General features: G+C 42.2%; 1 protein-coding gene across 5 annotated transcripts in view; it reads left to right on the top strand.

Moving 5' to 3' along the window:
• PLD1 (phospholipase D1) overlaps nt 1–7,919 on the top strand; it is a 279,106-nt gene extending 271,187 nt beyond the window's left edge. For all 5 annotated transcript variants that reach the window (XM_038748912.1, XM_038748905.1, XM_038748940.1 and 2 more), the window contains 2 exons: nt 6,306–6,423; nt 7,308–7,919. In XM_038748912.1, the coding sequence (XP_038604840.1) occupies nt 6,306–6,423; nt 7,308–7,532 (343 nt within the window). In that variant the 3' untranslated portion in view covers nt 7,533–7,919. The remainder of the gene's footprint in view (nt 1–6,305; nt 6,424–7,307) is intronic.
• Nucleotides 7,920–13,471: the final 5,552 nt, after the last annotated feature.

Here is a 13,471-nt window from a genome sequence, read left to right on the forward strand (position 1 = left end):
TGACTGGTTTGTGCTGTCGTGAATTAATTGGGGAAGACTTCCTAGAGGATGTTGGGGTTAGCGGTCATTTTAGGCTGTGTTCAATTGGAGGAGACTTTCAAATCCATTTTTATCTGACCTATTATTTAACTTCTCATAGATTGTAAAAACTACATCTCTAAAGATATTTTTCTTGTCAGTAGTCTTTAAAACTGTTTTCCATCCCCAAGGGCTTCTGAGACACTGTTGCCATATCCTGTCATTTCCCAGATTTGGGAAAATTTTGCCTTTCAGTACCCAAGAAATAGCAAGGTGCCTCTCTTGCAGAAACTGACAGCCTAAATGAGACTATTTAGCGACTTTTGTGGAGTGATACAAATTCCTTTCTTCAATCATCATGCAAATCTAAAGTTCTTTTCATGAAATAGGTAGATAATTGCCATCTGAAATCTAAACTCCTTGATGAGACCCTTGTTCCTATCTTCCATACTCTTTATAAAAGCTTGTAACTCATTTAATCTTTTAGTCTTTTTCTGGAAAAATTATCAATCTCTTTTTGATCATGGGCTCCAGCGGCACCTATGCTACCTTTATATTGCGGAGCTCAATAAATGTACCCAGGACAAAGATCATTTTTGGAACTAGCTTTTGTACTAAAATGTTGGCTTTGCCGTAGATCTCCAGGAGGCAGCCTAAAGCTCAACTAGAAATAATAACAACTGTAGTATTTGTTAAGCGCTTACTATGTGCCAGGCACTGTACTAACTGCTGGGGTGGTACGAGGAAATCGTGTTGGACACAGTTCTTGTCCCACATGAGGCTCACAGTCTTAATCCCCATTTTACTCATGAGGTGTAACAGGTACAAAGAAGTGACTTGCGTAAGGTCACACAACAGATAAGTGCCAGAGCCAGGATTAGAACCCAGGTCCTTCTGACCCCCAGGCCTGTGCTGTATCCATTAGCCCCCCTTTTAGACTGTGAGCCCACTGTTGGGTAGGGACTGTCTCTATATGTTGCCAACTTGTACTTCCCAAGCGCTTCGTACAGTGCTCTGCACACAGTAAGCGCTCAATAAATACGATTGATTGATTGATTAGGCCATTCTGCTCCTCTAGAAGTGTTAGTTATGAGGAAGCCCTATTAATAGTAATAGCCTGCTAGATTGCAAACACCTTGAGGGCAAGAGTCATGTGTAATTGTCAATCAATTGTATTTAGTGAGCACTTGCAGTGCATTGTACTAAGCACTTGGGAGAGCACAACACAACTATATAATAGGCACATTCCCTTCCCACAGTGAGCTTAGAGTCTAGAGGACTAAGTCTTTTGTACTCTCCCAAGCACTTAAGCTCCTTGTAAGTTCCTTGCTGGAAGAGAACATCTCTACCAAATCTATTGTATTGTACTCTCCCAAGCATTTAGTACAGTGCTCTGCACATAATAAGTGCCAATGAATACTATTGACTAAGTTGCCCAATCCTCTTTTCAGAGTAAGCACTAAGTAAATACTATTGATTGCTTAATGGTATTTATTTGAAGTCTACTGAGTGCCATGCAATGTACGAAAAGCTTGGGAGGGTATAACAGAAGCTTAAAACACATTCTCTGCTCACAAAGAGCTTACCCTCCTTAGGGAAACAAATGATACTAGCAGAACCGTGTTGTATTAGTCATACACTGAGGCAACACAAAGAATCTTGCCTGAAAGTCCATTCGTAGACGGCAAGTAGTTCAGGTTTTCCTCAGATTTGTTGGCCTTATTCTTCAATCAAACTGAATAGCCTGTGGCTTATTCATTCAATCGTACTTATTGAGCGCTTACTCTGTACAGAGCACTGTACTAAGCATTTGGAAAGTACAATTCGGCAACAGATAGAGACAATCCCTACCCAACAACGGGCTCACAGTCTAGAAGGGGGAGACAGACAACGAAACCAAACAAGTAGACAGGCATCAATAGCATAAAAATAAATAGAATTATAGCTAAATACACATCATTTATAAAATAAATAGAATAATAAATATGTACAAATATACACAAGTGCTGTGGGGCGGGGGACGTGGTAGAGCAGAGGGAGGGATTCGGGGTGATGGGGAGGGGAGGAGGAGCTTATACCCCAGGTAGACACACTGTGATGGAGGGAAGTCCAGTCAACAGCAGTTGCTGTTGAATGTGTACGCATTCATTTATTCAATCATATGTGTCGAGCACTTCCTGTGTGCAGAGCACTGTACTAAGTGCTTGGGAGAGTACAATATTACAATATAACAGACACATTCCCTGCCCACAATGAGCTTTCAGACTAGAGCACCCCAGCCAATCAGGTGGAATGCATACAAAGAAACCATCTGATACTCCTATGTTACTTCCATGCACCCATTATAGCATTTTCTAGCATAACGCAGTTCAATTACACCAAAATATTCCTAATTATCAGGCCCCTTTCAGTAGCTAATGAGTCCTTTGGCATTAGCACCACTGTGAGGCAGGTGGCATCTGTGAATTGCTTTCAATCTTCTTGGACAGCCAGAAATCTTTTTTGATTCTTGCCAATGTTATTATTTCTACTTGGCAATTCCGTTTTTCTTTGGCTCATGCATTGCCTTTGGCACACCACATTTGCCAGCCCACAGTCTTCTTTGTCCTTCTTGGTTTATAACGGGGCTGCATCTGGAGAAACCCCTGACCATCACAACGCTTATGTACATATCTCTATACTATCTATGCTTTATTTAAATGTCTATCTGTCTTCCCAGCTAGGGCAGAGATCGTGTTCTCCCTCAGGCCTGGAATTCCCTTTCCCTTCATATTTGATAGCGTACCACTCTTCCCCACTTTTGAAACCTCCCTTAAATCATATCTCCTTGATAGGCCTTCCCTGACAAAGCCCTCATTTCCTCTATCTGCCTTCCCCTCCCCGTTTACTATACACTTTCCTGTGTATGGTAGACTGAAAGAAAGGAGTTTCTATTTGATAACAAAGTGGATGGGCAGCTATCGGAGGTCTCTGAGGAGCGGGGAGACGTGCTGATCTTTTTTTAGAAAAATGATCCATGCAGCGGAGTGAAGTAGGGACTGGAGTGGGGAGAGACAGGAGGCAGGGAGATCATTAAGAAGGTTGATGTTTATCAAGGTGGGATAGGATTGACGTGGTAGCAGTTTCGCTAGAAAGAAAAGGGATTTTAGCAATGCTGTGAAGGTTGAACCAATAGGATTTGGCGACAGACTATGTGGGTTGAATGAGAGCAATGAGTCAAGGACAACGCCAAGGTTATGGGTTTATGAAACAGGGAGGATAGTGATGCTGTTTACAGTGATGGGAAAGTCAGGGGGAGAACAGGGTTGGGGGAGGACAGGGTTTGCGTGGGAATAAGAGGAGTTCAGTTTTGGACATGGTTGACATAACAGGGAGGGAAGGGAAGGGAGATGTAATTTTAGCAAAACTTTCCTCTACTGAATAATCTGCTGTTCCATCCTTTCTGTATTTACCTTTGTTCCAACCCTTTTAATGATCTCTGTGCCTGTCTTCTGAACATCTCTGAGACCCCTATGACCTCCATTCACTGAGGAGTCCAGCCAAGGCAGTATCCTAGGAGCAGCAGTGTATGTGATGGTTCTTCTCCCTCCCCTCCCTCACTCAGTAATCTCCTTGGGGAGTGGCATATGCTCATTTTAAACAGCGTCACCTTGCTGATTCTGCTGAGTATGTTATTTTGAGTGTAAATTGTGGGCTATTTAGCTGGTACAAAGATTTCTGTGGTTCGTTTTTCCTCCTTGAGCTTTCCAGCTGACTTATTCCTTGCTGTTGGCTTTCAAGTACTCTATCCGCTCTCCCCCTCCACCTTTACCTGGCTGACTTCCTACTACAACCCAGTCCATACTCTTTATTCAATTGTATTTATTGAGCACTTATTTCACTCCTCTAGCACCAACCTACTCTCTGTATCTCAATCTCACTTCGACCCCTTTCCCACATCCTTCCTCTGGCCTGGAACTCCCTCCCCATTCATATATTCATATTCAAGACATCACCCTCCCTACTTTCAAATCCTTATTAGAGCAGTGTGAGAGAAGCAGCGTGACTTAGTGGAAAGCGCACGGGCTTAGGAGTCAGAGGTCGTGGGTTGTAATCCCAACTCTGCCACTTGTCAGCTGTGTGACCTTGAGCAAGTCACTACCTTCTCTGTGCCTCAGTTCCCGCATCTGTAAAATGGGGATTTAGACTGTGAGCCCCACGTGGGACAACCCGATTACCTTGTACCTACCCCAGCGCTTAGAACAGTGCTTGGCACATAGTAAGCACTTAACAAAAACCATCATTATTATTATTATCTCCTCCAAGAGGCCTTCCCTGATTAAGACTTTGCTTCCTCCACTCCCTCTCCCCTCTGCATCACCTCTGAACTTTGATCTGTACCTGGTATTCACCCCACCCTCAGCCCCAGAGCACTCATGTATTATCTGTAATTTATTTTAGTATTTGTCTTCCTCCTCTAGACTATAATAATAAGAAGAAGAAGAAGAAAAAGAAGAAGAAGAAAAATAATAGTTGTGGTATTTGTTAAGTGCTTACTAAGCACTTGGCTCTGTACTATGCACTAGGGTGGATACAAGCAAATTGGGTCGGACACAGTCCCTGTCCCCCATGGAGCTCACAGTCTCAATCCTCATTTTACAGATGAGGGAACTGAGGCACAGGGAAGTGAAGTGACTTGCCCAAGGTCACACAGCAGACAAGTGGCAGAGCTGGGATTAATAATAATAATAATAATAATAATTTTGGTTTTTGTTAAGTGCTTACACTGTGCCAAGCCCTGTTCTATGCACTGGGGTAGATACAAGGTAATCAGGTTGTCCCATGTGGGGCTCACAGTCTTCATCCCCATTTTACAGGTGAGGTAACTGAGGCACAGAGAAATGAAGTGACTTGCCCAAGGTCACAAAGCTGACGAGCGGAAGAGCCTGGATCAGAACCCATGACCTCTGAGTCCCAAGCCCGGGCCCTTTCCACTGAGCCATGCTGCTCCTAGAACCCATGACTTTCCAACTCCCAGGCCTGTGCATGATCCACTATGCCATGCTGCTTCTGTTGTAGACAGGAAATGTGTCTACAAAATCTATTGTATTATACTCTCCCAAACACTCAAAACAGCACTCTGCACACAGTAAACCCTCTATAAGAGAAGCAGCATGGCTCAGTGGAAAGAGTACGGGCTTTGGAGTCGGAGGTCATGGGTTCAAATCCCGGCTCTGCCAATTGTCAGCTGTGTGACTTTGGGAAAGTCACTCGACTTCTCTGTGCCTCAGTTACCTCATCTGTAAAATGGGGATTAAGACTGTGAGCCCCCCTGTGGGACACCTTGATGACCCTGTAACCTCCCCAGCGCTTGGAACAGTGCTTTGCACATAGTAAGCTCTCAATAAATGCCATTATTATTATAAATGACTGATTGATTGATTGATTGGTCATTCTGGTTGTTGTGGAACTCTTCCTCAATTTTCCCAGATTACTTGGAAATGTAATCCTGTTCACAGGTGCTACCTGTGCTACCTCCCTCCTTCCCTTCTCCAACAAGCAGCGTAGCCTAGTGGAAGGAGCACCAGCTTGGGAGTCAAAGGACCTGGGTTCTAATCCCAGCTCTGAGACTTGGCTTGCTGTGTGACCTTGGGCAAGTCATTTAACTTTTTGGGGCCTCAGTTTCCTCCTCTGTAAAATGGGGATTAATAGCTGTTCTCCTTCCTCCTTAGATTGTGAGCCTTATGTGGTACAGGGGGTGTGGCCGATCAAATTATCTCGTATCTTCCCTTAGTTTAGCACAGTACTTGACACATGTTTTCCTCAGTTAGTGTTCTGGGTATTATCTGCAACCTTAATAATCCCTTTTTCTGGTGCTTGTTGACTCAAATTGGTTCAGTGGTTATGTGTGAAGCAGTGTGGCTTAGTGGAAAGAGTCTGGGCTTGGGAGTGAGAGGTCATGGGTTCTAATCCTGCTTCTGCCACTTGTCAGCTTTGTGACTTTGAGCAAGTCACTTAATTTCTCTAGGCCTCAGTTCCCTCATCTGTAAAATGGGGTTGAAGTCTGTGAGCCCTACATGGGACACCTTGATTACCTTGCATCTACCCCAGCGCTTAGAACAGTGCTTTGCATATAGTAAGCGCTTAACAAATGCCATCATTATTATTATTCAGTAAAGATCTTTTTGGCTATTTTTACTTGTTGAAGGAGAAACTAGGCGTTGCATTGCCACTGAAGAGGACAGCATATTAAATGCTTCCAGGTACGTTTCATTCTCATAAAATGTGACTTTTTTTCTGTTTTCCAGGCTTGTCCTTGGCTGTCTTTCTGACCCAACAGTTGATGTTCAGGATCCCGTAAGTGACAAATTCTTCAAGGAGGTGTGGGTTTCAACAGCTGCCCGCAACGCCACGATATTCGATAAGGTAAAGTTCAGAACATGATTCCCTCTCTCTCCTCACAACCTACTCATCCACAGGAGAGCACACATTAACAAGGGCAGGAGAAAAAGTTCTTTCCTGGTATTTTCTTCTGTGCTTGCGTTTAGGGTTGTATATTTCATTTTATTGGGTAGAAGACTTTCTTTAGCAGCCTTCAGTTTAGAGCAAAGCAAAATCTTTAAGTTTTGCCTTACAGCATGTCAGCAACATTTATTGAATACCGATGCTTTACAGATCACTCTATGACTCAGCATAAGAAGAATCAGAATAAAAACGTACAAATACAACCACTGAGTGTATAATCCAATACGTACATTAAGGCAAACCCAAATACTTTCTGTTGGATGCAGTAGTGAGCCAATGAAATGCTTTCAGGTTTAAAAAGTTATTTTCCGATTTTACTCTTCAAACAGGTCAGTACAGCTCAAGTGAAGTACAACTTTGAACATTATTCATTGAGTTAAAAGAGCCCCAAATCCCTCCTTTTATTGACCCAAAATGTTTGGTGATGTTCCAGCTTCTTCTGCTATTGGAGTGTAAGCCCAGCCTTGATGAGCTATCTAGATCCAAAATAATTTTTCAGTCTGTGAATATAGAAAACTGCAAGCCAGCCCCACAAAAGAATAATCCCATTTTAGCAAGAAAATCAGATAAGCGACTGCTCAAGCCTACTGGGGTTTTATATGTCTACCAACTCTGTTACGTTGTATTCCCCCAAGCTCTGAAGACAGTAACTGCACATAAACATGATTGATTGGTCGATATCGCCCAAAAGAATAAGTATTACATAACAACCTTGGCGGTCGGGCAAGAATATATTGGTATTGTCTTTGGAACGCATTACATTTTCTTTTTTTCAATTCAATCAGGTGTTCCGCTGCCTTCCCAGTGACCAGGTCCGTAATCTAATTCAGCTGCGAGAGTTTATAAGCAAGCCCATTTTAGCAAAGGAAGATCCCGGCAAAGCTGAGGAAGAATTAAAAAAGATCCGTGGATTTCTCGTACAATTCCCCTTTACTTTTCTTCTGGATGAATGCTTGCTTCCTTCTGTGGGAACGAAAGAGTCCATGGTGCCCATGGAGGTTTGGACTTAAAGATTTGGATTTCGCTCCTCGGGGACTTTAGTGAGGTCCCTTTTTAAGAAAGTATATTGTGTTTAGGTTGTGGTCCTGAGAGAGACAAGTTGGAAGTGGATCGTCATTAAGGCTGTCTGTTCTTTTGAAAGAAAGAGATTTTTATACCCATTCATATTCTCTTTTTCATGAACAAATAGATCTTTTCTTTTGAAAGCGGAGAATAGGAATGTGCAGCAGCAGTAGATGAGCAGGCAGGGTGGTTTGCCAAGGTCATCTGCATCTTCGGAAACTCCTTAATCTGTTCACCGACTAACTCTATCTCATTTGGGCCAGTGTTAATAATGATGGTATTTGTTAAGCACTTACTATGTGCCAAGCACTGTTCTAAACTGTGGGGGAGATACAAGGTAATCAGGTTGTCCCACCTGGGACTCACAGTCTTAATTCCCATTTTTACAGATGAGGTAACTGAGGAACAGAGAAGTTAAGTGACTCACCCAAAGTCACACAGCTCACAAGTGGCAGAGCCAGGATTAGAACCCATGATCACTGACTCCCAAGCCCGGGCTCTTGCCACTAAGCCACGCTGCTTCTCTAGCTGTTGCTTCTTGTTCCTCAAGCCCCCTGTTTACATAACTACACTGACCGCTGGGGAGATGTTACTTGAAGTTGCAGTGGGCATATAATAACAAAAATAATAATTTTGCTACTTGTTAAGCACTTACTATGTGCCAATCAATCAATCAATCATATTTATTGAGTGCTTACTGTGTGCAGAGCACTGTACTAAGCGCTTGGGAAGTATAGTGCCAGGCACTATACTATGCACTGGGATTGATACAAGATATTCAAGTTGGACAAGGTCCCTGTCCCACATGGGGCTCCCGCTGTAAGAAGGAGGGAGCAGGATTGATCCCCATTTTTCAGGTGGGATAGCTGAGGCACAGGGAATTTTGGTCACTTGCTCAAGATCTCACATAGCCTGTAAGTGGTGCAGCCAAGAATAGAGCCTAGGTCTTCCAGGCCTCGCTTCTTCACTGTTATCCTTGCCTGTGGAATTCAGCCAACTTTTCTCCTTTCATTCATTCAGTCGTATTTATTGAGCGCTTACTGTGTGCAGAGCACTGTACTAAGCGCTTGGGAAGTACAAGTTGGCAACATATAGAGACGGTCCCTACCCAACAGCGGGCTCACAGTCTATAAGGAGCCTGGAAGTCTAGAAGGGGCCTCCAGCAAAGGGCCATCAAACTCCGTGCCTGAGAGAATGACCCTCAGGTTGCTATCTTTCCACAGGGCCTCTGAGAAGGCGCAGCCAGCCCTCAGTGCTATTCTGGTCTGTATAGAAGTCCACCCTCAAGCAACTTGTGGGATTAGGTTCTCTGAGTAAAACCAATATTTGACTGCTGGTCATCAGAAGCACTGGAAAGATGAATTGTTTTGGTGGAGTCACCCTGCTTGTGAAAGCAATCAATAAATCAATCAATCAATCGTATTTATTGAGCGCTTACTGTGTGCACTGTACTAAGCACTTGGGAAGTACAAGTCGGCACCGCATAGAGACAGTCCCTACCCAACAGCGGGCTCACAGTCTAGAAAAGCACATATTCGTCCTCTCTGTGTGAACCAGCATTATAACGTTTCACCGCAATCACAGTCTGGCACGAGGAGAGAGGCTCACTGTCCTTCTGGGAGCGGAAGGAACTTTGATTATTTTCTGTAGGAAATGAAAGGTTGGAAAGAGTGCAAGCATCTCTCAGACCTGTCCCACTTCTTACATCTCAGTGCCCAACCCCTCCCAATACCCAATATTGCTGTAGTTGTCCCCTCCCAAACACTTAGTACAGTGCTCTGCACACGGTAAGCGCTCAATAAATGATTGAATGAACGAATGAATGAACCCAAGTCTCAATTCACATGTTGCCTTGTTTAGGAAAATCAACTGAATGTAGAATAGCTATGCATTGTAGTATCAATCAATCAATCAATCGTATTTATTGAGCGCTTACTGTGTATCAACACTAGTGTATCAACACTAGTGTTCTTACAGGGACTATTTAGGCAGTTGCAACACTTTATTAAGTCAGATTTTCGCTATGTGTAAGCTACTCCCTACGTAAGCAGCGTGGTTCAGTGGATACTGCAGGGGCCTGGAAGTGAGAAGGACCTGGTTTCTAATGCCGACTCATCTGCTGTGTAACCTTGGGCAACTCACTTAACTTTTCTATGCCTCAGGTACCTCCTCTGTAAAACGAGGATTGAGACTATGAGCCCCATATGGGACAGGGACTGTATCCGGCCCGATTTGCTTGTATCCATCCCAGTGTTTAGTACAGTGTCTGACACCTAGTAAGTGCTTACGCACATTTGTAGTCATTTTTATTGGCTTTTCAAACCACTGTGGTGCCATTGAGGAAATCACTGCTTTGCTGCACTAAATGAAGGGGCTCTAAGGAGTTTTAGAGATTTTCAGAAGTGCCTAACTTATCCATGCATTTCAGCTGTTAGCACAGTAAAATTACAAGCAACTCTTCTGATAATTGAGAAGAAATTGAAATTGCTTGCTGCGTTTCATTTACCTATACATCCAGTGTTCCACCTGTCATATTGTAGGCGAACCTCTCCTTAAGAGGTTCTACTCCTGTTATAGCACTCCCACCATGGCCTCAGCCACCATTGCTGCACACATGCTCACAACCATTTCCTCTGACCTCAAATCACATTCCGTTCCGGCAGCACATGCTCTCGGAAGAATGGTCCCTATTTCCCTATCCAAAACGTTTAGTCAAAACTCACATTCTGGAAGAACTGAAGGTAGGTGTAGATGAAGCTCGTTGCAGTGCATTGTAGGGATATTGCCTTGAAGAATGAGTGAGATTGAAATCCCTCGAGATCCTGGAGACTTGGTTTCATTTTTTAACCATGAAATGGGTGGGCCAACCATTTCTTGTTATCCAACTAGATGCCAACAAGAAGCCCAAACAGAAGAGGACTGGTAAGCCAGTAATCACTCTCCTGGTTTCCGTGGAATTTTCTTTTACTTTCTATTGCACCGTCTCGTAAAATGAAGTTAAAGTTAAAAAGCCTAAATGAGAGGATTTGTTTATGCAGTAGAACTGTTGGAAAGACAGCATTCTATACTACTTTTGGGTAATGTAGTTACAGATTCATGACCTATTAGGTTGTAAGCTCCTAGAGAACTGCGATGGTGGCTACCTGCTCTATTGAACTCTCCCAAGCACTTAGAACAGTGTTCTGCATGCAGTAGTTGCTCAATAAATACTAATGATCGGTTAATTGATCGATCATTCTATAATAGCCACATCAAAGTGAGCAGAAATTCTGTGCATTCATATGAAATCGAAACATTTTTAAACACTAGGATTTTGATTTTAATCCTAGACTGAAAGTTTGCGAGTAGGGAACGTGTCTACCAACTCTGTTCTACTCTCCCAAGTGCTTAGTACAGCGCTCTGCACATAGTAGATGTTCAATAAATATCATTGATTAATTGTTCTGCACACATTAAGTGCTCAAGAAATACTATTGATTGATTTAAAGGTATAAGAACAATGAATTCAAAGCTTCCAATTGCTATTATGAATGTTTCTGAAGGTTTTGCATTGGTGAATTGGTTTTCTCGAGCGACGGGTTTTCAACAGTCAAGGATATACTTGACGGTCTGGATTTCCTCATTTACAGATTTTTTGGCAGGGGAGGAAGAGTTCTGTTGGGCTTTCTTGGAAGAATGTTAGTAACGTAAATTGGATTATTACCTTATTATGGTTTTGGACAAAAAAAGTTCCAACTGGCTATCATTAGTTATTCCCCCTGTAACTTCAGTGACTGTGAACAGCCTAATTAATTTGTACCTACTCCAGCAGTTAGAACCGTGTTTGAAACATAGTAAGTGCTTAACAGATATCATAAAACGTAAAACCAAAAACAACCGATCCAGGGAGGGCAACAGACAAATTCATTCTGTTCTGGGAATTATCACACCTGGCCTTCTTATTAATAACATCATCAGCACTCCATAGAGATGCTTTGAGGGTTGATCAGTAGAACATTGATTTGTATATTTCAAAACCAAAATACAATTTTTACTTATAAAGCACCTCAGAAAGAGGAATGAGAATATCCACAAAACAGCCTCTGTTTAAATTCCAATGTCTAGATTATTTAACTCTTAAATTACCTCAGATGGCTTTTACTCATCATGGATTAATGGTCTTCCAAATCTAATTGCAGTGAAGCACGGACATATAATGATGATAAATGTAATTATGCATCAAGGAGCTTTTTTAAAGTGTGTTTTCCCCCCAGTCAGTTACTGAACAAATCAAATCCTCTTTCAGCACAAGTGTCTTTATGACAGAACCGTGCCCTCTTAGCACTTATTGGTAGGGGGTAGATAATATTGAGATACTTAGAGTATTGCCTTTATGGCACATACTTGAATTGCAAATTTTGATCTAAACTCAGTTTTCAAGTCCTTGATTTAATCCATTCAATATGTAGTGAATTATTACATTATGGTTCTTATCTTGTGTAACATTTTGGAGAAAAAAAAAGATCTGACAGTCATTTCTTCTCCCTTTTTGTACTTAACAAATCAGAATGCAGAAGGTCACAAAAGGACATTTTAACTTATAACTACTGGTTCCCTGTTGATTCTTCGGGTTTTCTTTTGTGGTCATTGCAAAGGGACAACAACTAGAGACTTTGGACAAACCCTACATTCCTGCTCCTTAAAGTTGTTGACTTTGACTCAGTTTCTTCCAGGCTCTTGGGCCCTGATTAGGAACATGTTTGAAGAATAAATGTATTTGTATTCTTTATTCTATCAGTTTCTTGAACTATGTTTTTTATCAATGACTCTGATGTAATGTATTATTGGTTTCTATTACCCCTCAGGATGTTTGGAATTAAACTGTTTTGAGGGATTTAGTTGGGTGGTGTGGGGTAGGGAGAGAACTTTTTTATGCACCTCCTTTATACTGTTTGTATTTTATTATTCAGTATCTAAAATGAGGGCATGTTTGGCTGGTTTATTTTCAGTTTAAGTTCGCACCCCCAGGAACTCCTGGTTCCAGGGCTAAAGGGCCATTTTGGATGAACAAAAGCCGAAGGCAGTTTAGAGACTACTCCATGTTGGATCCAGAGACTATTTTAACCTGTTAATACACAGTTTGTCAGCCCCTTTTGACTAGTTGCACATTCTTACTGTAATTTTAATTCTTAGATTCATTTGGATTAATTCTGGCTTGGACAATACAAAAATCTTTTAAATCACATATTTACTCTGTATCAGATCAATCGACAGGATATAGATCAGGCTTCCCCTGCAGAATGCATCTGTCAAGAAAGATTTGTTATAAGTATTTGCTCTTAAGAAATTGAAAGAGGGAATATGTGTATGTAGAAATGTGGGTACCTGGCAGGGACTCATTTTGTAGGAAGGTAGTAGCAGCATGTAATTTTCCTTCTATGAAGGAATTAGAAGTAATGCTTGTAGACATTCTCTGCTAAACAATCAGTGCTCTTGGTACTCCAAAGCTCGCTCTTCAAATCTATGTGTCTATATTAACATACGCCATTTTGCATCCCTTACTATACATATGAGCACCGATGAGGCAAATAAATCATGAATATAGAGTGTGTGTTTTTATTTTGAAATGTTTGCTTCCTGGAAACTTTTTAGTATGATGCTTGACTGGGAAGACAGTGGAAAGTTTCTCCTTCCAGGACCCCTGGTTGTCGTTTTGGAAAGGGATTCAGTTAATCTGCACCCAGGATCTGATTAATGCAGGAGCTAAACAGACTGTAGCCCCATGGGTCCCTGATTATTCCCCTCAAATCACATGCCCTCTCGACCTTACCAAAATGGTCACCGCAGGAGCATTGTGAAGATGGTGCCCTCAAAAGGTCTTCCTCAAATGGCTGCCTTCTCTGGCTCT

This window comes from Tachyglossus aculeatus, chromosome 1, assembly GCF_015852505.1.
Source record: "Tachyglossus aculeatus isolate mTacAcu1 chromosome 1, mTacAcu1.pri, whole genome shotgun sequence".
Taxonomy (NCBI): domain Eukaryota; kingdom Metazoa; phylum Chordata; class Mammalia; order Monotremata; family Tachyglossidae; genus Tachyglossus; species Tachyglossus aculeatus.